This window comes from Liolophura sinensis, chromosome 7, assembly GCF_032854445.1.
Source record: "Liolophura sinensis isolate JHLJ2023 chromosome 7, CUHK_Ljap_v2, whole genome shotgun sequence".
In the NCBI taxonomy this organism is placed as follows: Eukaryota; Metazoa; Mollusca; class Polyplacophora; order Chitonida; family Chitonidae; genus Liolophura; species Liolophura sinensis.
Genome location: NC_088301.1, coordinates 30,043,676 through 30,068,605, shown reverse-complemented (window position 1 = coordinate 30,068,605; position 24,930 = coordinate 30,043,676). Strand labels below are relative to the sequence as shown.

The 24,930-nt window shown below is 39.7% G+C and overlaps 1 protein-coding gene across 1 annotated transcript; it reads left to right on the top strand.

Annotated features, from left to right (window-relative positions):
• Positions 1-1,047: 1,047 nt before the first annotated feature.
• Positions 1,048-22,911, top strand: LOC135470830 (scavenger receptor class F member 2-like). Its single transcript, XM_064749875.1, has 7 exons — positions 1,048-1,269; positions 7,288-7,383; positions 8,223-8,360; positions 14,155-14,310; positions 17,349-17,486; positions 21,252-21,341; positions 22,745-22,911. The coding sequence occupies exons 1-7, from the start codon at positions 1,233-1,235 to the stop codon at positions 22,909-22,911; spliced, it is 822 nt and encodes a 273-aa protein (XP_064605945.1). The 5' UTR covers positions 1,048-1,232.
• Positions 22,912-24,930: the final 2,019 nt, after the last annotated feature.

Here is a 24,930-nt window from a genome sequence, read left to right as displayed (position 1 = left end):
TTTGTTAATTGCATTGCTAGACTGTGTATTCAGTAAAGCTGCAGTGTGCATTTAGCATTCTGGTCATAAGCCACACTGTAACAGCACAGTCAGACACAGAATTTCTGCTGATAACTATTGTCCAAACTGCTCATCTACACATACAATAATGATAAACAGGTGTAGCTAATTAGAATAAATCATCAATGTGGACACAAATCCTGTTTTATTTGATAGCTAGTATGTACAATTTTCAACTTCATCATTAACTATCTTGCATATAAAACAGTGATGTTCCTTTACAGTCAGTTTTTGTTATTACTAATTCTAATCCCTTCTCTTCATCATGAGAACCAGGTTATATGAAGTTAGACAGTATCTTCAAATAAGTATGTGTTTGAGGGTTTAAATGTAGGCTTACATGTACATGTACTTGTATTGACTAGGGTAACTGCATAAGGATTTTCAGCAAACATGTATAGTGCATGGACTGCCAAGATAGACAGTCAGCTGTTGGTGTTAGTCTAACATCATTTACATTATTATTTCAGAGAATGTAGCTTAGCAACAGGCAGCTAGTCATAGTCCAGACACGTATTGTGAAGGGGGTCCTGGCACGTGTCATAATGCCAGCTTGGCTGTAGATGGTAAACGAGGGTATGACTTCTTCGCAACTCCATGTACTCAAGCAGGTCGTACATCTGTTCTTAACACCCTGGCTGAGTGGAATGTCACCTTGGATCAGACCTACAATATCTACAGATTCGCCATCGACGTCAGGGATGATGATGGTTGTTGTAAGTGTAAAAACACGCATTAGGCATATCCACGTACTACATGCACGTTTCCGAGTCAGACAGAATACATTTTGTTGTAGAAGTTGACCTGTTTTCTTCTTTATATACATCTGACTGAAGGTTGTATTGTATCAAGAAGATGACATTGAGTTGGCAAATAAAATTACCAGAAATGCTATTTCACAGAAGTTGTGGGAATTTTATAAACTCGTAACGTATATAGATGTATACAAAAACTCTTGCATGCTCTGCTTACTTTTACTAGGTGGTGGGCGTATCAATCAATTTGTGCTCAGCGTAGGTGAAACATCGTCTGGTTCAGCAAACTACCGAGAATGTTACAGAGACCAAACACAAGGAGGCCCACGTAGCGATGGTCCTGGTCCAACAATCAAGGGGGATTGTGGGAATTACACTCCTCTGAGAGGAAACGTCGTCCAGATTAAACAGACACGAATGTATCCATTGAGCCTTTGTGAAGTGCTGATATACGGTAAACTTTATTTTTGGTTGGGGCTCTTTCTGTTGAAGCACTGTCACTCGTATGAATCCGAAAGTGTGTTGCCATACAACCAGGGTCACCTCCCACAGGCTACATGTACGTGTATATCCTCGGTGAAAAGGGGCAACTTTGATACTTTGTTTCCCAGCTTCTGTTTCGCACGCATTAGCCTTCCTTCTTTCTTCCCAGTGGAAAGATCTTGAATATTGCATTCTAATTAACATAGTTTAACATAGATATTTACGTCAGACATTCAGTGAGAAATAACACCATCAAGATGGAAGTAAATGTTTGGACTGTGGGATTGGATTGCATCTTGAAGAACTGTCACAGATAGTGATGATAGGGTTTCAGCAACAAATGACGCAATTAGATACATGTATTTGTGAGACAGGGTTCCAGCAACAAATGACGCAATTACATACATGTATTTGTGAGACAGGGTTCCAACAACAAATGACGCAATTAGATACATGTATTTGTGAGATACGTTTTCTTTTTATTAGGATTTACCTGGCTGAAAGTGCTTAATGGATGACTTAACTATGCACAACTACAGTGGAGCGCTTTAATTGTACCTTTACATGCTATAATAGGAATGTTGTTCATTGAAATGCAATATATCATATTACAATGTGGTAGAGCGTCCGCTTCGGGACCGGTAGATCCAGGATCAATCCTTGATCGAGTCACACCTAAGACTTTAAAAGAGGAAGTTGTAACTTCCTCGCTTGGCGTTCAGCATGAAGGGGATAGTGCAACGACTGGTTGACCCGTATCAGTATAATGGCTTGGGCGGGGCGGCTTACTTGCCTTCGGTAAGTTGTCTCAGTAAAGCAGAACTAAATAAAAGAGCGTTGGAAATCCGTCCTGCAACAAGGAGGCACATTACACGTACATGCACCCTAAGGATTCCTTCGTCGTCATATAACTGAAAAATTGTTGAGTACGACGTTAAACCCCAAGCACTCACTCACTCAAGCATATTACAATGTGAGTCAAAGTTCAAAGTCTTTTATGGGTAATGTTTACTGACAGATGGTTTTTAGGATTTTTTCAAGACTTAGACAGTAAAAAATCATCTATAACGGTTGCCACCTCAATAGTCCCAGATAAATTTGTCTTCGTCCATTCACTTAAGCTTTTATATGACTTCAATAATCTGACGAAATATTTATGATCAGCTGTGTGTCTCGTTTTTGGCAGTTCTCTGGGCAATCAAAGCTGCCAAACCATGTGAAATACATAAATCTTTTTTGTTTTCTGGCGTAACTTTTAAATACCTATCATATACTAAAATTACAGATTTCTAGCCATAGTGGTATAGATTCTGCGTAAAGAGAATTACAATAATAACCATAAGAAAAACAAGAGGAATTCCCGTAAAGCTGCGTGAACCCTTAATTATCAGTACAGAGTAGTGTACCATGAACTCCAAATTAGGTGACTTCAACTCTCTCCACGACAGACCAGTCAAATGCACCAGCCCAATGCTCTCTCGAAAGACACCTTGTGTTCTGATATGTGTGAACAATCGTGCAATCCGTGTTAGTCAATGAATTTTCCTTAAGAAAAAATACGATGGGAAAGGAGTACAAATTTTCATTGGTCAAAGTGAATATTTGTCTTCATTAATATTCACGTAACTTACACAGATCAACCCTCAAAATTTGAAACCAGAACAAAGGTTAATTTTCATATGTATCTTGCGAAACCTTTAGTTCGGTTAAGCTAATGGTGTTTGCATACCCTACGAGTTCTACAAATGGGTTACAACAAAACATTTAGATAAGTGGACAAATTTTATCTTACACTGGACACTCCCAGTACAGTAAACACCATTTGTAAGCCATTGAGTGATTGACAGTTCCAGTTGCCTTATTTGTAAGGAAAATGTTGTAATAATTCAATAGCTTTCGAATTAAATTAGATATGACTAATTAATAATGACATGAGAAAACGTTTTTATTAAAGGAGTTCAGGTAGTATCGTCTATCTCCTATAGAGAGTCGCCAATATTCAGCTGCCTGTAAGATAAGTCATACTCGTTCCCAAAATTTCTGGTAGAGCTTGTGTTGTTGCGTTTCACGGACGGAAGGCAATTTTAGTACCGAGTATGAATGATTTTACAGACAGCTGAATATAGGCGATGTTCTTAAGGAAATAGGCTATGCAGGATTGTAGTCAAGAAATCAGCTGTGAACTTTTGATATTGGGTAAGATGTTTGGGGACTGGAAGTCCACGCATATGCTTTAATAACATTAGTACATACTAGTAAAAACCATCCGTAGACCAATCAGCTTTAGTTCCAGTGAGGTGTGTACAACTATGATTACTGTTTTGCCTTTTGCCAGCAAACGTCACATGACCGATGGGTAGACACGTGAAAATTTCGAGTCTTGTGATTGTAAGTGGCTTGTGTCTTCGTGTAGATAAAACCAGTCTGTATGATTAAAATTTCACCTGAGGGAACTCGATTAAATATGAAGTAAGTTAAGTATTAATGTTTATGAAACATGGGCGGAAGTTGACAGTCTTGACAAGTATACAAGTATGGATTCTCGGTGTGCTAAATTCTGATACAGCTTTGTATACGGAGAGCCCTGCAGTTTAAAAACGGATATTTGACCTGACACTCCACATGTGTAAAGGAACTGGGTAGTCAGGCTTATTCTCCCCAGGGTTTTCTCCCCAATTCCCATTTATACCCAAACAACCATAATAAAATAACCTGTTGTGAAGGGCAGTAACATTATTATGATTAAAACTGCAGAAAACATGAACTGTTGATGGTAGGAGCATAGACTGACTGCTCAATGAAGCGTGGGGTTGTTTATTACCTTCTGGAACTGTTAGTATAATCCCCTGACCATCCCTGATCCTCTCCCGCGGCGCCCACTCAGTGAGAACCACAATCAACGCAATGAATCCTGGGATGCACTTTTCGAATCCAAGGGCGAAACTTCAGGTCATTTACCGTGTTCACACACCCTGTTCAGGCATAGCTCTATGTTGAAATCTTCTCCTTAGTTTTGGATTGTTTTGGTTTTAAACATCCTCTGTAGCCAGTCAGAAACCACTACTACCACCATAGTCGTCAAATTGTCCTTTTGTCGTACACCGACGACACTTCCAACAATTTGTTAGAAGCTCTTGCACTCATTGATCCACATGAGAGACACAGCCAATGGGATAGCGCTTATCATAAATGTCATTCATTGGAAGTTAGCAATGTACTTTTATCTATTTTTCCTTCACTTTCACCGGCATGCCGAAAGATCTATTAAAGTAAGACGAATTAACTCCCACTTTGTTTACTCACAAAGTACGCCCAAACCAGAGTTTGTATCTTGTAAGGGTATCGCAATCGGGGAGTAAATATGAGAAACAACTGGCTTCTTCAACTCTCAGATCAGCGATAGGCCTTACACAAGATCAAGCAAAGAAACAAGAAATCGCTTGAATAAGTTCAACACATATATTTGAACAAAACAGACAAATAATACAACTGACAATAATATAAAAAAAACAATAGAAATGATTACAAAAGTATACAGTCTCTTACTGATGACAGCGTCGAAAACCGGATGGAGTATTCCGGCTTCCAAAGGCGAGTCAGACCACGGAAATATAGAATCCACAGTTAAGAGGAATTCCCCAATCGAAGGATGACAGTCTGATAAGTGACAAGCTGTAGTGGGCACAGCACGCTGACGATGGTTGATCCTCAACTGCCTGTGAAGGTGTAACTTCTCACGTGGGACGGGTTGACAGTAACCTCGGTGATGTCGAGCAGGCGATGTATGTTTCACTCCTTGGATATATACACAGTCACATTCAGGGTAAACTGGGATGAAATGTACGTAATCGCACAAAGAGACAATGGGTGATACAATCTCCAAAAGAATATCTCAAATAATTAGCAAATGGCGAAACACAAGCTCACAAAGTGCTACGCACTGGAAAAGAGGTACAAATGACAAATGTTGAATGGCGTGAATGATGATATCTCCAAACTCAGAAAAATCCATCAGAGTCGATGACAGTGAATATAATTGCTCTCAAGTGGACTTGAGTAAATGACTGCGAGCTTCACAACTCCGTCGCTTATATTTATAGACTAACACAAAGAAAATTCTGGATGGTTTTTACATATTTTCAGAAAGTATACTCTATATATCTATATACAGTGACACTAAACTCTTAAACAGCGAAGCCTTGAGACAGAATTACAGTGAAGGCTATGACGTACACAGAGGGGGAAATGTAGGTCAGAGCTCAAGAAAAAATAACAAAATACAATATTTAAAGACGGGATTCGTAACAATTTGTATACTTAATGCCTTTTTTGTCCTCCCTGCTGTATATCACCCTATCCCCAGGCCAGCGATTATTTCGACCCAATTCAAATTCAACTGCTGTCAATTTTCACACCAAATAAAGTTTTAACTGCCCACGCAATTGATGGAGATATGATACAACTTGCCACTTCTTTTTTACTTCAGTCTTTCTTTTTTGTGCTATTTTGCGCGAATGAGAAACTGTTTGATTTTTTGAATTTGCGTAACCTCTGCGTGAACTGAACGAGCGATCGTTTGCGCCAATTTTTGAGGGCTGCAGATGTAGTCCCCTTTATTGACAGGAACTTTATAACAGCAGCATGCTATGACTTAGGCTGATATCCATTGGTCATTTTGGATATATGCCTTCGTGGAGAACCCTCTGACAGCTTGACAACAAGAATTCTAATGTAGAAATTATGCCTTTTATCTGTCTCTTACCAGTGTGGTATACCTGTAATATCGATCATCAGTTGTTTGTACGTGCTCTCAGTGGCCTTTCCGTTAGCGTGTTATAGGGCACAATGACCCAGCAGCCTCTCATCAACATGACCAATGCCATCGCTGTGAGTTCCTCTCCAGCTCGATCATGCTGGTATTCTCTCCGGTCTTAGGTTCCAAGGTCTTGTAGGAACTTGCAGATGGTCGTGAGTTTTCCTTGGACTCCATCTTCCCGGTATTCTCCAACCATAATGCTGACCACTGTCACATAAGTCAAATATTTTTTTAATACGGCATAAAACACCAGTTAAATCAATAAATAAATTGTAGTGCTTTGAGATGCAGGAGCCAGATAGAGTAAATGGTTTGTAATTGTTCCCTTATCATGCAGCTGTATTGTCAGTCAGTCCTTTCTCTCTGATATTTACGCTTATGAATAAGTAAACCAGTACATATAATACATTGTGACCTATCTTGGTAAATCTGCTTTGATTATAGTCATGTGGATAGTTGTGAGCTGATCATAGTCATATGAATAGTTGTAAGATGATCATAGTCATATGAATAGTTGTGAGCTGATCATAGTCATATGGATGTTTGTGAGCTGATCATAGTCATATGGATAGTTGTGAGCTGATCATAGTCATATGAATAGTTGGGAGCTGATCATAGTCATGTGGATAGTTGTGAGCTGATCATAGTCATATGAATAGTTGTGAGCTGATCATAGTCATATGAATAGTTAGGAGCTGATCATAGTCATATGGATAGTTGGGAGCTGATCATAGTCTTATGGATGTTTGTGAGCTGATCATAGTCATATGGATAGTTGTGAGCTGATCATAGTCATATGGATGTTTGTGAGCTAATCATAGTCATATGGATGTTTGTGAGCTGATCATAGTCATATGAATAGTTGTGAGCTGATCATAGTCATATGAATAGTTGGGAGCTGATCATAGTCATATGAATAGTTGTGAGCTGATCATAGTCATATGAATAGTTGGGAGCTGATCATAGTCATATAAATAGTTGGGAGCTGATCACAGTCATATGAATAGTTGGGAGCTGATCATAGTCATATGAATAGTTGTGAGCTGATCATAGTCATATGAATAGTTGGGAGCTGATCATAGTCATATGAATAGTTGGGAGCTGATCATAGTCATATGAATAGTTGGGAGCTGATCATCGTATGACTTATTGAATGTGGACTGTTGTTTACAGTTTGCAGTGAAAAATGGTATGGAGAAGAATGTGATTATGAATGTGAAACCTCTTCAAACTGCTCACATTGTGATAGCAGTCAGCTGAGATGTGAAGGTGAGTGTTTCGTAAAATACAGTGCTAGAACTCAAAACTTGCCCGTCTGCCCTGGGCAAACCAAAGCACATGCACATTTATGCAAGCAAAATATCTCTTAAGGTCGTCGCTACAAAGAGGCAAAGACAAAGACTTTTTCATCAATAAACAATTTACAACAAAGTCATTTTACTTCTATTCTTCACTGTGATTTCTCTATCGATGGCCGAGATGCCATATATTATTTTTTTCAATGGTTCCAAGGCTTCGATGCAAGTTTAGCCCCAGAGTAATGTTTTATGTTTGGGTCAAATAGTATCACAGACTTCGCTACATCTTCAGGAAACTTTATATAATGGAACTGCATGATAGATATGAATTGAATATGTAAAGCTCTTAATGATGATATATGAATTAGCTTTTATGCGAAGCAGTGACAATGACAGGTTTCTGTTTGGGTCAGCTAATGTCTTAGTTTTCACTTCATCCTCGTGAAGGAGTTCTAATTTTGAATTTTTATTGAAATTTTTTTCTACCACATTATCAGATCCTATAATAAAGTTTAATGTTTGAGTTAACTAGTTTTATATTTTTCACTTCTACTTCACCTCGCATTTTAAGCTTAAATATGGCCTTGCAGACCTTTTAGATCTGAAATAATATATGAATTTGTGTAGAAGTACCAAGTTTTGTTCTTCTGTACTTTTCTAGTTTGCGTCCGATGTCAAGTCAACTTAAGCTGTGGCTGTTTAATCTGAAGCACTGATGGTCGAGCTGCTGTGTTTCTCATAACCCTAGATTTTTTGTATGTAATTGCTGAATGATCCATTAATCCATTAATCTCTTTTTTGTTTATTCAGAATGTAGGAATGGCAAGTGGGGTGAGCACTGTTCTCAGAAATGTTTTTGCCTGGGTGGAGCTCAGTGTGCCAAGACCGATGGCAGATGCCCTGATAACAAATGTGCGGCTGGATATAAAGGACCCTCCTGTAATATAAGTAAGTCAAAGGGAAATACACAAACATATGCCATATCTAAGCAGTATTAATACCAAACATTACAAGTTAAAATAATGTTCATATTAAATATTCTAAACCTTCTTTAGAATATTATAATGTAAAAACTATATTACCCGAAAGGTATATATCAATTATGTGGTTACTGTATGGAGATTAGACGTGGCACCAAATACCCGCCAGGCAAAAATATTTTCAAATACCCTTTTCGCCTGCCAGAAAAAAAGCTCAAATTAAACTGCACTATTTGGAAATGACATTTCACTCTCTTCCATAATTTTTAGTTGTTGTCGTACCCTGAGCGTCAGCGTGTTATAACAGGGAAAGCAGTGTTGAACAAAATGTTAGGGGTTGTATTTTACAAAGTACTGCAGGTAATGAGATCAGGGTTTGCACACATGTTTAGTACATAAACATGAGAGGGATATTCCATCGTTGATGGCAAACACATGTACTGTATGACTGTATCCCAAGGTAACATCCATTGATGATGATCAAATTCTAATATCAGATTATCTGCTTATCTCAATAAGATCTTTTATAGGGGCTACTTGTAGGATGTTCACTATCACCTACAAACGGTTACTTTGTGGACAATATTTCTTTAACCTAAGCATACTTGTGGGATGTTCACTGTCTGTCATATGATTACTGTTTTTTAAGCGGAGTATACTTCTAGGATGTTCACTGTCAGTCATATGATTACTGTGTGGAGATCAGTCTTTTAACCAAAACATACTTCTGGGATGTTCTCTATCAGTCATATGATTATGGTGTGGAGATCAGTCTCTTAACCTAAGCTCACTTCTGGGATGTTCACTATCAGTCACATGATTACTGTATGGAAATCAGTTTTTTAACCAAAACATACTTCTGTGATGTTCTCTGTCAGTCATATGATTACTGTGTGGAGATCAGTCTTTTAACCAAACATGCTTCTGTGATGTTCTCTGTCAGTTATATGATTACTATGTGGATATCAGTCTTTTAACCAAAACATACTTCTGGGATGTTCACTATCAATCATATGATTACTGTGTGGAGATCAGTCTTTTAACCAAAACATACTTCTGGGATGTTCACTATCAATCGATGCGCTCGTTTAACCTTGAGAAATATTGTAAGGTACACTTTGTTCATGGTACATTCACAATCCATAAGCCAGACAGAACGTGACAGAACTGTCATGTCCTCAACTCAGTTGCTGGCACAGACTTCTTCTGAACCAAGGGACCAGTTAGCTTTGCGGATTCAAACATATGGCATCCTTCAAAATATCACTGGCCAGAGGTACCTTGTTCTGTAGATGTTGTACGGCAGCTCAACACAGCTTGCTAGCCTCCTTTTCATAGGTTTTTAACTTTCTGATACGTTTTTGTCATCAGCAACATTCCTACATTTAGGTAATAGCTAGACAATGGAGAATACACAGACAAGAATGTAATTGAAAAGGTGTGACAGAATATCGCGTATAAACAACAAACTGTGCACCCGGCATGGACTGATGGACAATGGACATGAATAGCACAGAACAAAGAAAGCAAAAGGAAACAGACTTATTCACAAAGAGCAATGATTGCTGTCAACATGGAGTGTTGCACAAAAGAAAAATAAACAAAAGAATACTTTGGACACTGGGTGATAGACAGCAAAGAATAAACAGCAAAGAATATAACTAGGATTATGTAATAGCTTAACAATGGAGAATACATAGACAAAAATGTAATAAAAAGGTGGCGATAAAACCATTATCACGAAGTGAAAAACATAAAGGAGAAATAACAAAGAATTCAATGAACATTGGATGATATCGGTAGACAAGGCAGAATAAACAACAAAGAATGCAATGACCATGAGGTGACAGACAATGGTGAATATATAGCAAAAAGCACTGGAAATGGGATAATAGACAATGGAGGATAAACAACAAAGTGCAATTAATGGAAATGGGATGATAGACAATGACGAACAGACTAAAGTGCAAGTTAAATGGGATAATAGATAGTGGGGAACAAACAACAAAATAATGGAAATGCGATGATAGACAATGGAAAATACACAGCAAAATACAAAATATAACTAATGTGGTGTGATGGGAAGGCACAGGAGAATACAGAGGCAAAAATTGGGAAAACAGTTTTCAGTTCTATCCAAAACACAGAAAATTCTCATAGATTTAAACTGGGTGCAAAATAGCAGTGCAGATATTTATAGTGTATCACCAACCTAAACTGTCTGTGTGGCAGTATTACCCAATCAGTGCTCCTTCAGTTCGGAGACAAATCTTGGACCCAATGACCTGAATTGGGCATGTGTAACTTTTAAGAAAGGGGTGGAAATGGAGAAATAGTTAGCAATAGGCCTTAACATGCAGATCACTGAAGAGGGACAAGAGCATTTTTGAGAGTGTATTGAAAAATAGTGTCATGACAATAGTGACGTTGACATGATCTTTACCATTATTGGCAAGACTGTTGCAAAAGAAAGGTGTCTGTTGACTGAGGCATCCATTAAAAGACTATGACCATCAAATGTAGTTGTTATGTGGTCATTTGTTTGTCCTCCAGTCAATTCAACAAAAGACTTTTTTGTATTTTATGACTTGCAGCCCGTCTTCATTTCTGTTTTCAATTATCGCTTTCCTGTGAATAAAAAGAGCTTTGTCAGGGCCTGTAAAGGGTGGTCTGGCTCATTATATTTATAGTGTTCAGATATTCCTATTTCTATAATTCTCCTATTTTTTACCAAAATTTCCTATTAACCTCCTACTTTTGGGGTGTAGAATTCCTATATTTCCTATTTGTTTTTGTCCAAAATAGGCTGGAAGTGTAAAAAAAGCTCTAATCCCCATAAATACCAATCATGGGGCTAATTGTTGGGCAGCACTTGGTTGATGCTAACATATTAAGATCATTTTTTTTTACACAGTAGTTTATAGTAGTTGCAAAAATGAGGAAAAGTTAATGCCCCAGAATGTGTTGTTTATCACCATAATAATAGTGTACATACATATAACTGTGGCGTACATATCCATGGTATGTATATCCGTGGTGTGGATATACATATCCGTATTGTACATGTACATATTCGTGGTGTGCATATCTGTGGTGTAGGTGTACATATCCGTGGTATACATGTACATATCCTGGGTGTGGGTATACATATCCGTATTGTACATGTACATATTCATGTGTTCATATCTATGGTGTACATGTACATATCCGTGGTGTGCATATCCGTGTACATGTACATATCCGTGGTAAACATAAACATATTCGTGGAGTACATGTACATGTACATATTTGTGGTGGACATATCCGTAATGTACATGTACATATTCGTGGTGTACATGCATATATTCGTGGTGTATATGTATATATTCGTGGTGTACATGTACATATCCGTGGTGTACATATTTGTAGGGTACATATATATTTGTGGTGTAGATATACATATTTGTAGCGTACATGTACATATTTGTGGTGTACATGTACATATACGTTCATGGTGTATATATTTATGGTGTACATGTACATAACCGTGGTTTACATATCTGTGGTGTACATGTGCATATCCGAGGTGTACATATTTGTAGGGTACATCCATAATCCATAATGTACATGTACATATTCGTGGTGTACATAAACATATTCTTGGTGTACATGTATATATTCGTGGTGTACATGCACATATTCGTGGTGTTCATATTCGTAGTGTACATGTACATATTTGTAGTTTACATATCCATTTTGTACATGTACATATTCATGGTGTGTATATATTTGTGGTGTACAAGTACACATCTGTGGTGTAGATGTACACGTCCGCTGTACATCCGATGTACACATCCACTGTACATATCCGTGGTGTGGATATCTGTGGTGTAGGTGTACATATCTCGTGGTATACATGTACATATCCGTGGTGTGCTTGTACATATCACTACTGTACACGTACATATTCGTGGTGTACATATCCGTAATGTACATGCACATATCAATGGTATACATGTATATATGTGTGGTTTAGATGTGCATATTTGTGGTGTACATCTACATGTTTGTGGTTTGCATATCCATGGTGTACAGGTACATATTCATGGTCTATAAATTTGTGGTGTACATGTACAATTCGGTGGTGTACATGTACATATCGGTGGTGTACATGTACATATTTGTTGTGTACATGTACATATATATGGTGTGCATGTACATAACTGTGGTGTAAATGTACATAACTGTGGTGTACATATTTGTGGTGTACATGTATATATACGTGGTGTAAATTTACATATCCGTAGTGCACATATACATATTCGTGGTGTATGTGTATATATCTGTGGTGTACATGTACATGTCTGTGGAGTACAGGTACATATCAGTGGTGTACACATTTGTAGTGTACATGTACATATACGTGGTGTGCATGTACATATACGTGGTGTGCATGTACATATACGTGGTGTGCATGTACATATTTGTGGTGTACATGAACATATTCGTGGTGTACATGTACATATACGTGGTGTTCGTGTGTATGTTTGTGGTGTGTATACCCATGGTGTACTAGTACACCACCAGTGTGTACTAGTACATATGTGTGGTGTACATATCCGTGGTGTATATGTACATATTCGTGGTGGTATACATGTACATATTCATGGTGAGCATATCCATGATGTACCTGTACATATTCGTTGTCTACATATGCGTGGTGTACATGTACATATTTATGGCGTACATATCCATAATGGAAATGTAAATATTCATGGTGTACATATACGTGGTGTGCATATACATGGTCTACATTTACAAATCCGTAGTGTACATGTACATATTCGTGGTGTACATATGCGTGGTACACATGTAAAAATACGTGGTGTACACGTACAAATTCATGGTGTGCATATCCGTGGTGTACATGTACATATTCGTGGTGGACATGTACATATTATTGGTGTACATGTACTTATTCGTGGTGTACATGTACATATAGGTGGTGAAGATATCTGTGTTGTACATGTATATATCCGTGGTGTACATGTACATATCCGTGGTGTACATGTACATATCCGTGATGCACATGTACAGTAAATGTAGGCCAAGTACGAATGTTCGGATACAAGTGTCAGGGTGTCATTTACAGTTAACCTTCATGTTAATTCTGACGTGATGGTTTTCATCATTCATAAACAAGTAAGTAATCTGAAAATGAAAATACCTGTACCTGATTAAAACAAGATTTTATAATGTTGAGAACACTATATGTGATGTGACAGTTCCAGGTTAGTGAATGCTAGGGCACAAATATATATGTTCTGAAACCTAAGCTGGGAAGAATGAAACAGATCTCAAATCATTATAGTCAATGTGACATAGAAATGACAGAAATTTTTAACGTATAACTATGAGTCAGCCGGATGATATGGCATCTAAGCATTACATGTGATATTTACAGTGTGTTTTGCTACAAATGAGCAGCCCTTTAAACCTTTTGATCGGTGTTTTTTTTACATCCTACATGTATCTTAACTCTGGCTTCTTTACATTTTATCATATGGGCTGTTCTGTTGATTCAAGGGGCCTGAATTGAAAGGACATGATTCACGTCCTGTGTGGAGATGTCTGTTTGTGAATTTGTGCCTGTTGCAAAACTAAAAGTCAGAGGTAATGCATATGCGCTCGTATGTCATGCTTGTTTGGTGTACATATATCTGCATGAACAGTCTGTGACAAAAAACAATAAGTGAGGTATGACTGTTAATTTCTGTCTGCAGGTTGTGATGGAGGAGAGTATGGCCCTGACTGTGGGCAGAGATGTGGATACTGTGCTGAGGGAAGAACAGTCTGTGACAGGACAACAGGAGAATGTCCGGATAGGTCACCGAATCCGAGATGTCAGGCTGGATACCAGGGAAGGAAGTGTGATGAAAGTATGGATAACAGTGGAATAATATTTTAAACATGTTCATTTCCTTTAAAAATAATGTATAGATGAAAAAAAATAATTGCATCTAAGACTTACTGTAATTGTGACTGGATAAAACATATTATGTTATAATTAAATTGCCAAAACAAAGGTAATTTTTTTTTTGGTTATTAGACTGCCCAGCAGGTACTTATGGTGCGGACTGTGAGGAGGATTGTGGTCAATGTGCAGGTGGCTCAGATAAGTGTGACAGAGTGGGTGGGTGGTGCCCAAGCACAGAGACACTAAGATGTGCCCCAGGCTGGCTTGGGAACAAGTGTAAGACAGGTGAGCTAGCCTAGCCTACACATGGTAGACCTGAGCTTAAGGAGTTTATGTCTAGGAGTAATTGTATAAAACCAAGTGCATATTCTTATTTTTTATATTCATATAACGTGATTTTCAATTGTCTTTTATTTCATCAGAACCAAAGGATACAATTTTACCTCAGCAGTCATTAATGTTTGCAAACAAAAACATATTGATAGTATTGCTGGTATGAATCTGGCGGGAATAAAGCTCCAAAAGAGCATTTTTTATCCCATTACGTAGAAAAATATTGAACTTACAGGATATATATATGGCATCAAAATTATATGTAATGATAAATACGATTATAGATAAGTAATAACAATATACACAATAGATAATAATCATAAAAGAGCATGCGTCAATATGGCATAGATGGTTGTGTGAAAATATGATTTTGTAACAACTGAACCGTTAAAGTAAGATTTTAATTTAGATTTAAATGAGATAATTTTACCGAGAACTTTATTCTCCGAAGTTTAAAGGAAGTTTATTCTATTCCCTGGGACACGCAACATTCAAATTGACTGAATAACAAAAAAGATAACAACGCTAAACATAACACTATAAATTTCAAGTTTGTGCCCTGGTGCCATATCGATGGATGGTTTGTTTATGAAATACTGTTAGTATACAATTGGAGAATGAGTGGGACAGTACAATACTTTTGTGCAAACAGGAGAACACGGTAAGTGTTAAGACTAGATAATGGGAGCATATGTAACTTTTTGAAGAATGACAAAGCATCATCTTCAGTTTTTGATCAAGTTATTGCTCGAATAGCTCTTTTCTGTAGCAGTAACAAAGGATATAACTGAGTTGTAGAAATACTACCCCAGAGGATATTACACATGTGTTATATACTGTGACATAATAATCAACTGTGACTTCAATATTCTTTTATTGGTATAAAGACAAGTAATGTACAATCAATTCAGTTTATGCATCTGAGCTAATTAAGATAATTTAATTTGGAGATCCGGCTGAATTTGGGGCCTGTACTGTAAATCTTATCATGGTTGTGGGCCTTTGAAAATGACACTTGTTATTATATTAAATATTATGTAGATATATTATTTTCGTGCCAAACATGTACCAAGCTTCGGGAACTCACCATGGCCATTGTCTTCACCAAATTTGTGTTCAAGTATTATGACATGAGTCTCGAGCATTGATCAACTTTAAGGTTTTTCTTATTCATTAGGTTGCTCAAGCTCATCAGTATTGTGATATTGTAATGTGCAATAAAATTATCCGTCCTATAAATATCTAGAACTGCTGAACCAAATTTCATCAGATTTATGTTGAAATTTTAAAAAGAAAGGCATTATGAACTGATCAACTGTTGGGGTTGGTCAGTTCATTCGTCTGTTTGTCTGTTCTGTGACACTGCAGTAGTTAAAAATCTGGTCTGTCATGTTTGTGCGATATCTCGATCCAATGCTGTTCGGACAAATTTAATCAAATCTGTCTTAAAGCCTTTTCATGAGGATATGCCTGTTACTTTTTGATCGTCAGTATATTGGTATTGAAGCAGGCTGTCATCTTTTCTGTTTGATATCTCAGGAATTTGATTGTTTATATTTATTTATTTCTTTCATTGGTGTTTTACGCCGCACTCAAGAATATTTCCGACGTTAAGGTGGGAGGAAATCAGACAGAGCTGGGGGAAACCCACTACAGTCGGCAAGTTGCTGTCAGACCTTATTCACACGCACGGCCGGAGATGAAGCCAGCATGAGCTTGACTTCAACTCACAGCTCCTAGGTCAATGCTCCGCGTTGGTGTGTTAACCCCCTCGGCCACGGAGGGCATTGATTGTTTACATAACGATATCCCCAGAACCCCTTTTACGAAATTATTTAACCTTGGTCTGAAGTTTACCATTAAATGTAATTCTGCAAGACTTTATAACAGGAACTGATCGGTTTTTGGAGTGTGCCTGCCCATTCACTTGTTCAGTGATCCGAGCATCCGCTAGTTACATCATGATCGGATTCTGATGCTAGTTTCTTGCAAGGGATCTGTATTTCATGTATTACCTTGTCATGTCTACAACTATGTTAACAGTTTATATGAACAGGAAGAGAATGATTTCTGCCTCATCCGTTGTTCATGGTCAAAGGGTATTCTAGAGCTGTACAAGTTAGGTATATCAGTTCTTTTAAGTTCATTACCAAATGGCAGTTGAATATCAGTAGTTTTTCAGTGGATTTCCAGCTGATGAAGGCACCTGGTTTCCAGTCACGGAGCAGGTTTAGAAACAGCTGACAAGCAGTAGAACTGCTATCCTACTGGGGCTAGGCTTAAATCTTAACCCCAGTCTTGGCCTAATACAAAACTATTAAGACTTCAGTTTAGGTTAAAGTTAGTACCGCGCTTAACAGCTATTAAATACACTTGTGTACAAGGCTTCACGTCACGTGGGTTATCATTTTCATCTCTCACACGAGTATGACATCTTGTGTGATGTCGTGTGTTGATGCGGGAAGTATGGATGGGAACGTCATAAAATGCTTGTCTTTTGACATCATGGCATGTGTGTGTAACATATCATATAATAACAAAAGTTGTATCTAACTGAGTGAAACATCACTTTTACCAATGAAGAAAAATCCTAACGAAAAAAGCAACATGATGTACATAGTAATATAGTGTACATAGTTCTTCAGTCCTGTAATCTTTTTTCTGTAGAATGTGATGATGGCTACTATGGCAGTAACTGTGCTGAAGAGTGTGGAAACTGTTTTGATGGTACTGGATCCTGTCATCACACTGATGGCAGCTGCCAGGGTTGTGCCGCTGGCTGGAAAGGAACTGTCTGTAAGACAAGTGAGTAGTAGAGGGTAGTCACGGGACCTGTTTGTAAGACAGGTGTATGCATGGAGGGCATTAATGGGGCCTGTTTGTAAGACAGGTGAGGACGTGAAGGGCAGTCTTGGGGCCTGTTTGTAAGACAGGTGTGTGCATGGAGGGCATTAATGGGGCCTGTTTGTAAGACAGGTGAGGGCGTGAAGGGCAGTCATGGGGCTTGTTTGTAAGACAGGTGTGTGCATGGAGGGCATTAATGGGGCCTGTTTGTAAGACAGGTGGGTGCATGGAGGGCATTTATGGGGCCTGTTTGTAAGACAGGTGAGGGCATGGAGGGTAGTCAGTGGTCCTGTTTGTAAGACAGGTGTGCGCATGAAGGGCATTTATGGGGCCTGTTTGTAAGACAGGTGTGTGCATGGAGGGCATTTATGGGGCCTGTTTGTAAGACAGGTGAGGGCATGGGGGTAGTCAGTGGTCCAGTTTATAAGACAGGTGAGTGGATGGAAGGCATTCATGGGGCCGGTTTGTAAGACAGGCGAATGCACGGAGGGCAGTCATGGGGCTTCTATGTAAAGTGAGTTCATGGAAGGAAGTCATGGGGCCTGTTTGTAAGATGGGTGTGTGCTTTGAGGACAGTCATGGAACCTGTTTGTAAGACAGATAAGTGCATGGAGGGCATTCGTGGGGCCTGTTTGTAATGGAAGACATTTATGGGGCATGTTAGTAAGACAGTGGAGGGCATGGAGGGTAGTCATGTGTCCTTTTTATAAGACTTTAGCCCCAAGCATGGAGGGCATTCATGGGGCCTGTTAGTAAGACAAGTGAATGCATGGAGGTGAATCATGGGGTCTGTTTGTAAGACAGGTAAGGGCATGGAGGGCAGTCATAGGACCTGTTTGTAAGACTGGTGGGAGGATGGAGGGTTGTCATGGGGTCTGTTTGTGAGACAGGTGAATGCATGGAGGGCAATGATGGGACATGTTTGTATGACAGGTGGGTGCATGGAGGGCAATCATGTGGCCTGTTTCTAAGACAGGTGCGTGCATGGAGGATATTCATGGGGCATGTTTGTAAGACAGGAGAGTTTTTGTAGGGTAGTCATGGGTGCTGTTTATAAGACTTTAGCCCAAAGCATGGGGGGCAGTCATTGAACCTGTTTGTAAAACTGGTGAGTCGATGGAGGGTTGTATTGGGGTCTGTTTATGAGACGGGTGAGTGGATGGAGGGCTTCATGGCGCCTGTTTGTTAGACAGGTGAGTGCATGGAGAGCATTCATGGGGCCTGTTTGTAAGACAGGTGAGGACATGGAGGGTAGTAATGGGCTCTTTATAAGACAGGTGTGTGCATGGAGGGCAATCATTTGGCCTGTTTATAAGACACGTGTGTACATGGAGGGAAGTCATGGGGCCTGTTTGTAAGACAGGTGTGTGCATGGAGGATATTTATGAGTTATGTTTGTAAGACAGGTGAGTGTAATAAGGGCATTCATGGGGTCTGTTTGTAAGACAGATGTGTGCATGGAGGATATTCATGGGCATGTTTGTAAAACAAGTGAGTGCATGGAGGGCAGTCATGGGGCCTGTTTATAAGACAGGTGAGTGCATGGAGGGCAGTCATGGGGGCTTGTTTTGATAAAACGCTTTGAGCTAAAGTCAAAAACTTCTAATCTTGAAGCAGCAAACTGCGGATGGTCGTGTGCTTCCCCCGGTTTCCTCTCCTTCCCGGCCTGCTCGGTTTCCTCTCACCATAATGCTGGCCACCGTCGGAGTATGGCGTAAAACACCAATCAAATAAATAAATAAATTCAATCTTGGATGAAGTGGTACGAGAGGAAGCCAGAGCTGGACCTCACAGCGATTGCATTGGTGAGAAGCTCCTGAGTCATTACGCAGCGCTATGTATTGTGTATTAGAACCAATGTTAAAGTGAATGTTAGGGATGGTGTCTCAGAGAGTATTGTACAGTAATGTATTGTATTACATACATATAAAGCACTATGACACTAGGGGTATGATCAATCGTCGATGCTCTGTGTGTATATTTATTATTGTAAATTATCAAATTCACGACTTTGAACTAAAGTTATGCATTTCTTCGCCTCGTACAGGCCAGCTCTTGGTAGCCTTGCTGCCAGATCTAAGTTTTTGAACATGAGTAAAGTTTGACTGTTTTCACAGATAGCGGTTGGCTATTCAACGCTGACAAGTCATTATTTCTATAAATTATATATTAGGCTATATGTCCAATAATACTGCTCTTACAGACATCATTTTTGGTACATTAACGGCACTTAATGCGGGCTATCACGTAATATCAATAATTCTCGATTTTAAGAGCAGAGAGCGCTTCTGTAAATAGCAGTCTGACCCACATTTCCATTAATGCTGCATCTACACACATCATAGTTGGTACATTAATGACTCTTGATATGGGCTATCACGTGATGCAGTCATTGCCGATTCTAATACCAGGAGGCGCTTTTGTGAATAGCAATGTGAATAGCAGTCTGGCCCATGTCTCCATTAATACTGCACGCACAGATATCATATGTGGCACTTCAACGGTACTTAATGTTAATGAAAGCTATCTCGTGATGCACCAATTCCTGATTTTAAGAACAGGGGACACTTTAAATTTTTGGTTAATTCGACAAGTCCATTGGCAAATGGCAAAACATATGTGAACTCAAGGCTATGCATGACGGTGAGCCGGCAAATGTCAGTCTTTTCTCAAAAAGACCCTGCGGCTTATGAATACTGGCGTCGAGTTTTCCCAACATTAGCGTTTGATGAATTCTTTACAGACGTATGTCCTTCAGGGAAAAAGTACAGATTGCATATAGTTAGACTGGAAAATAAAGCATGATGTTGTGTATACGAGAGAAAAAATGTATAGGTTCGGGTTAATACATGCTAACTGACGTGTATTTTGTAATGTATATGTAGAACATCTCCTGCATCACTTTGTGAACTGTGAGAAGCTGAAGGATTTTATTTCTTATATACCTGATATAGTTCAATCATGGTTCACCGATAATCTTAAAGACTACCCCTTATCAGTATTTTATGTTATTTGGGCTTTTGAAAGGTCCAAAGAGAGTTAACTTTTTGTTTGTCAACCGAGTTTGTAGCAGGGCGAGGCTGACAATTTACAAAGCCAGGAATTTCCTTGTTTTCGAAGATAATGTTTCACCAATGAAAACTATTTTCACATCAGTGTTGAAAAATGGTGTGAATCAGTCGGCTGTTTAGTGAGGTACCAACTTCATATCATTTCAACACACACGTACTTCTCAAAACCCCTATGTCAGCCTTCACAGCTCAGGTTCAGTTGTTATGTTGCTGCCGTAGACACAGACTTTTCTGTAATTCTGATGATTTGTGCACGACAATCTTAACCACGAATGATATTTTTATTTTTAAGAAGGTTTCTGTATGATATTGTCAACAAACTTTCTTTTCAAGAGACAAAAAAATCATAGACGTCAGGAAATTGACATCAGGCACTTCGCACTAGACTTTTATTGCTCACACCAGTCAGCCATGTCAGACCTCGTTTCAGTTGATGGGGCATTAACTGTCTTAGCAGATATTTTTTCTTCATATTTCTCCTCTTATGTTGAATAATTACAAGGAATCGGCACATGAAATACTTCCTTGAACCCTCGCCATAGCTGACAGCCCTGACAGCTACATTTGAACATGGTCCTGTAAACTTATCGGCGTTGGATTAGTTATATAATTGTAAACTGGACAAATAATACCAGTGATTTATTTATACGATCAGGCTGCAGCTCGTACAGATGGGGCCCTGACTGGGTATGTCCCACGGGGGATCCCCGCTGTGCCACCGGACATATAGGACTTCGCTGTACACGTGAGTAGACTTTTCTTTACTGCATTCACAGCTGTTCATCAGGTATTCACTGCTGTGCCACCGGACACACATAACTTCGGTGTACTCGTCGGTGCAATGTTCGCTACTGCTTTGAAAATATTCTTCTCAAATGAAGTTGGTGTGCAAAGGCCTTGTCTTAAGAGTAATTCAACTTAAAGGCCAATTCTGCAGATGCTGTGCTGTATTTATTTATTGATTTGATCGGTGTTTTACACCGTACTCAGGAATATTTCACTTGTACGTCGGCGGTCATCATTATGATGGGAGGAAGCCGAGAAACCCACGACCATCCGCAGGTTGCTGGAGGACCTTCCCGCGTACGGTTGGAGAGGAAGCCAGCATGAGGTGGACATGAACTCACAGCGACCGCATTGGTGAGAGGCTCCTGGATCATTACGCTGCGCTGGCGCGCTAACCAACTGAGCCACGAAGGCCCCTACTTGTGCTGTAAGATTGCTTGTAGTTTTTCCAAGACACACTGTTATGTGTTGACCTATGAACTCTACGAGCCAACTGCCGTGGTGAAAGATTTATTTGATTTATTTATTAGATTGGTCTTTTACGCCGTACTCAAGAATATATTTCATTTATACGACGGCGGCCAGTATTATGGTGGGAGGGAACCACGCAAAGCCCAGGGAAAATCTACGACCATCCGCAGGTTGCCGGCAGACCTTTTCACATACCGCCGTGGTGAAAGAGTTGAATTTTTTTTATAATAGTCGAATTGGAGGTATATAGTACGCAGAAGTAGAGTATTGACCATTGAAAGCAAAAAACAAAAGCTGTATCGATGGAGAGATACAGTGAGAAAGCTTCAAACACTGGACGGCTTTAGCCCGATCTACACCGACACTATATTACATTATGGGGGATTTCAGTTGGAGATAAGGGTATACCTCACGTGCAGCAGAAAACCTAGCAATATATGGAAGCTGTGGTAAATAACTAAACCTTGAACAGCTGCGCAAGACAAAACTTTATTGTAAACATGCGTTCATATTGAACAGTTGATCCTTCTTCCTTTCTGTAATGTAATATTTGTTTCGTGTTTAACCAGCTATATGTTCCCGCCCAATTTCCTGAGTTTTCTCACTGTAGTTCACAGTCTGTGAGTATATAAAACAGGAGGGATACAGTTCTGTATCTACTGATAGGCCGTCTTGTTTATGTTGTGTTAATACGAAGTTAAGCTTCGAGGACAAATGGCAGATTGATCTTTAGCTTGATTAGAGAGCTAAATCATTAGGACGTAAGAGTGAACATAGCCGGTATAATACACCTTAAGTACAAGTTAGACATTAAGTGTGTACTGGGATTAGGAAGTCATAGTTCTAAACATGTATGGACATAAATAAATAATCTGTTTATTTTCATTTCAGCATGTGACCCTGGCACGTGGGGAAATAACTGTGTACTTACCTGTAGTGAGAACTGTGTCAAGCTCACCTGTAACGTTACCACTGGTGTCTGTGATGGAGGATGTAATTCTGGTTACACAGGGGGGCGCTGTGGGACAGGTAACATAATCAGGGTCACGAGGAAATAACTGTGTACTTACCTGTAGTGAGAACTGTGTCAAGCTCACCTGTAACGTTACCACTGGTGTCTGTGATGGAGGATGTAATTCTGGTTACACAGGGGGGCGCTGTGGGACAGGTAACATAATCAGGGTCACGAGGAAATAACTGTGTACTTACCTGTAGTGAGAACTGTGTCAAGCTCACCTGTAACGTTACCACTGGTGTCTGTGATGGAGGATGTAATTCTGGTTACACAGGGGGGCGCTGTGGGACAGGTAACATAATCAGGGCCACGAGGAAATAACTGTGTACTTACCTGTAGTGAGAACTGTGTCAAGCTCACCTGTAACGTTACAACTGGTGTCTGTGATGGAGAATGTAACTCTGGTTACACAGGGGGGGGGGGGGGGGGGGGCGCTGTGGGACAGGTAACATAATCAGGGTCACGGGGAGATAACTGTGTAAACACCTGTAGTGAGAACTGCATCAGTCCCACGTGTAATGTTACCTTTGGTGCTTTGAAGCACGCCATGCCTTCCACGAAACATTCAATGAATTACACAAAACATCTTATGCTTTTCTGGAAGCACCCATGTCTTCCACGAGCCATCTCATGTCCTCCACCAAGCTCCCCATGTCTTTTGCGAAACACCCCATATCTTCCGCGAAGCTCCACGTCTTCCGCAAAGCTCCACATGTTCTCCGCGAAGCTCCACGTCTTCCGCAAAGCTCCACATGTTCTCCTCGAAGCTCCACATATCTTCCGTGAAGCCCCCAATGTCTTCCACAAAGCAGGCTGTTTTTCACGAAACATTCCCATGTCTTTCAGGAAGAACTCGTTGTCTTCCGCGAAGTACCCCATGTCTTCCACAAAATATCCCATGTCTTCCCCGAAACATGTCATGTCTTTCACGAAACATACCATGTCTTTCACAAACCACCCCTTTTCTTTCACGACGCTCCCATGTCTTCCGCGATGCACCCCATATCTTCCGAGAAGCACCTCGTTTCTTCCACGAAGCAAGCTATGTCTTCCAGAAAACACCCCATGTCTTCCGCGAATTTTCACATGTCCTCCACAAGCACCCCATTTTTTTCGCGAAGCTCCACAAGTCTTCCTGGAAGCACCACATGTCTTCAACGAAGCTCCACGTCTTCCGCAAAGCTCCCTATGTCTACAAATACAATCACCATCGGGAAATTGATCTGTCGTGGGATGCCTTTCTTTCCACTGCAAAGATTAGAGCTTTCCTTCACCGAATGCTTTATCATTTCAGTAGATCTGACATCAACTATGCCTAGTTGTAACAGTTTCTGCTTCTTAATTGACATGATGGGCCTCCGTGACCGAGGGGGTCTATACACCAGCACGGCGCAATGGCACAGGAGCCTGTGCGGTTCCTGTGAGTTCAGGTAGAGCTCATACTGGCTTTCTCTGCGGCCGTACGTGAGAAGGTTTGTCTGTAACCTGCCGATGGTAGTGGGTTTTCCCCGCACTCTGTCCGGTTTCCTCCTACAACAATGCTTGCCGCCTTCGTCTAAGTGACATGTTCCTGAGTACACCAATCAAATAAATGAAATAAATAACTGAAATGAGCTAAATTATTGTCTCCAGACGCCGATTAATATAATGTTGAATTGTAATAATACGTTAATTCTTTCATCCAACACATTTATACTTTGACCCGAAAATCTCCACATGAGATGCGTTTTGTTTATTGATAGCAACGCTAGTCTCATTCAAGGAGCTTGTGTGAAATAAGTAAAAAATACACAGACCTGTTTAATGACGATTGTCTTGCTATCATTTCAGTACTAGTCATCGACTACACTGGTGTGATTATCGGCTCTGTGATGAGTGTCATTGTGGCAGCAGCTATCATTACCGCTTTGGTCCTCGTCGTGTAAGTGTCGAACGATTTTCAAATTCCTATTTGTCATTCTGATCTGTATACAGCCACGTGAAACATCTGTCCTTCGCTGGCTTAAGTATGTCCCATCAAGGTGGAGCTCAATTCTTGTGCGTAATGACCCAGGAGTCTCTC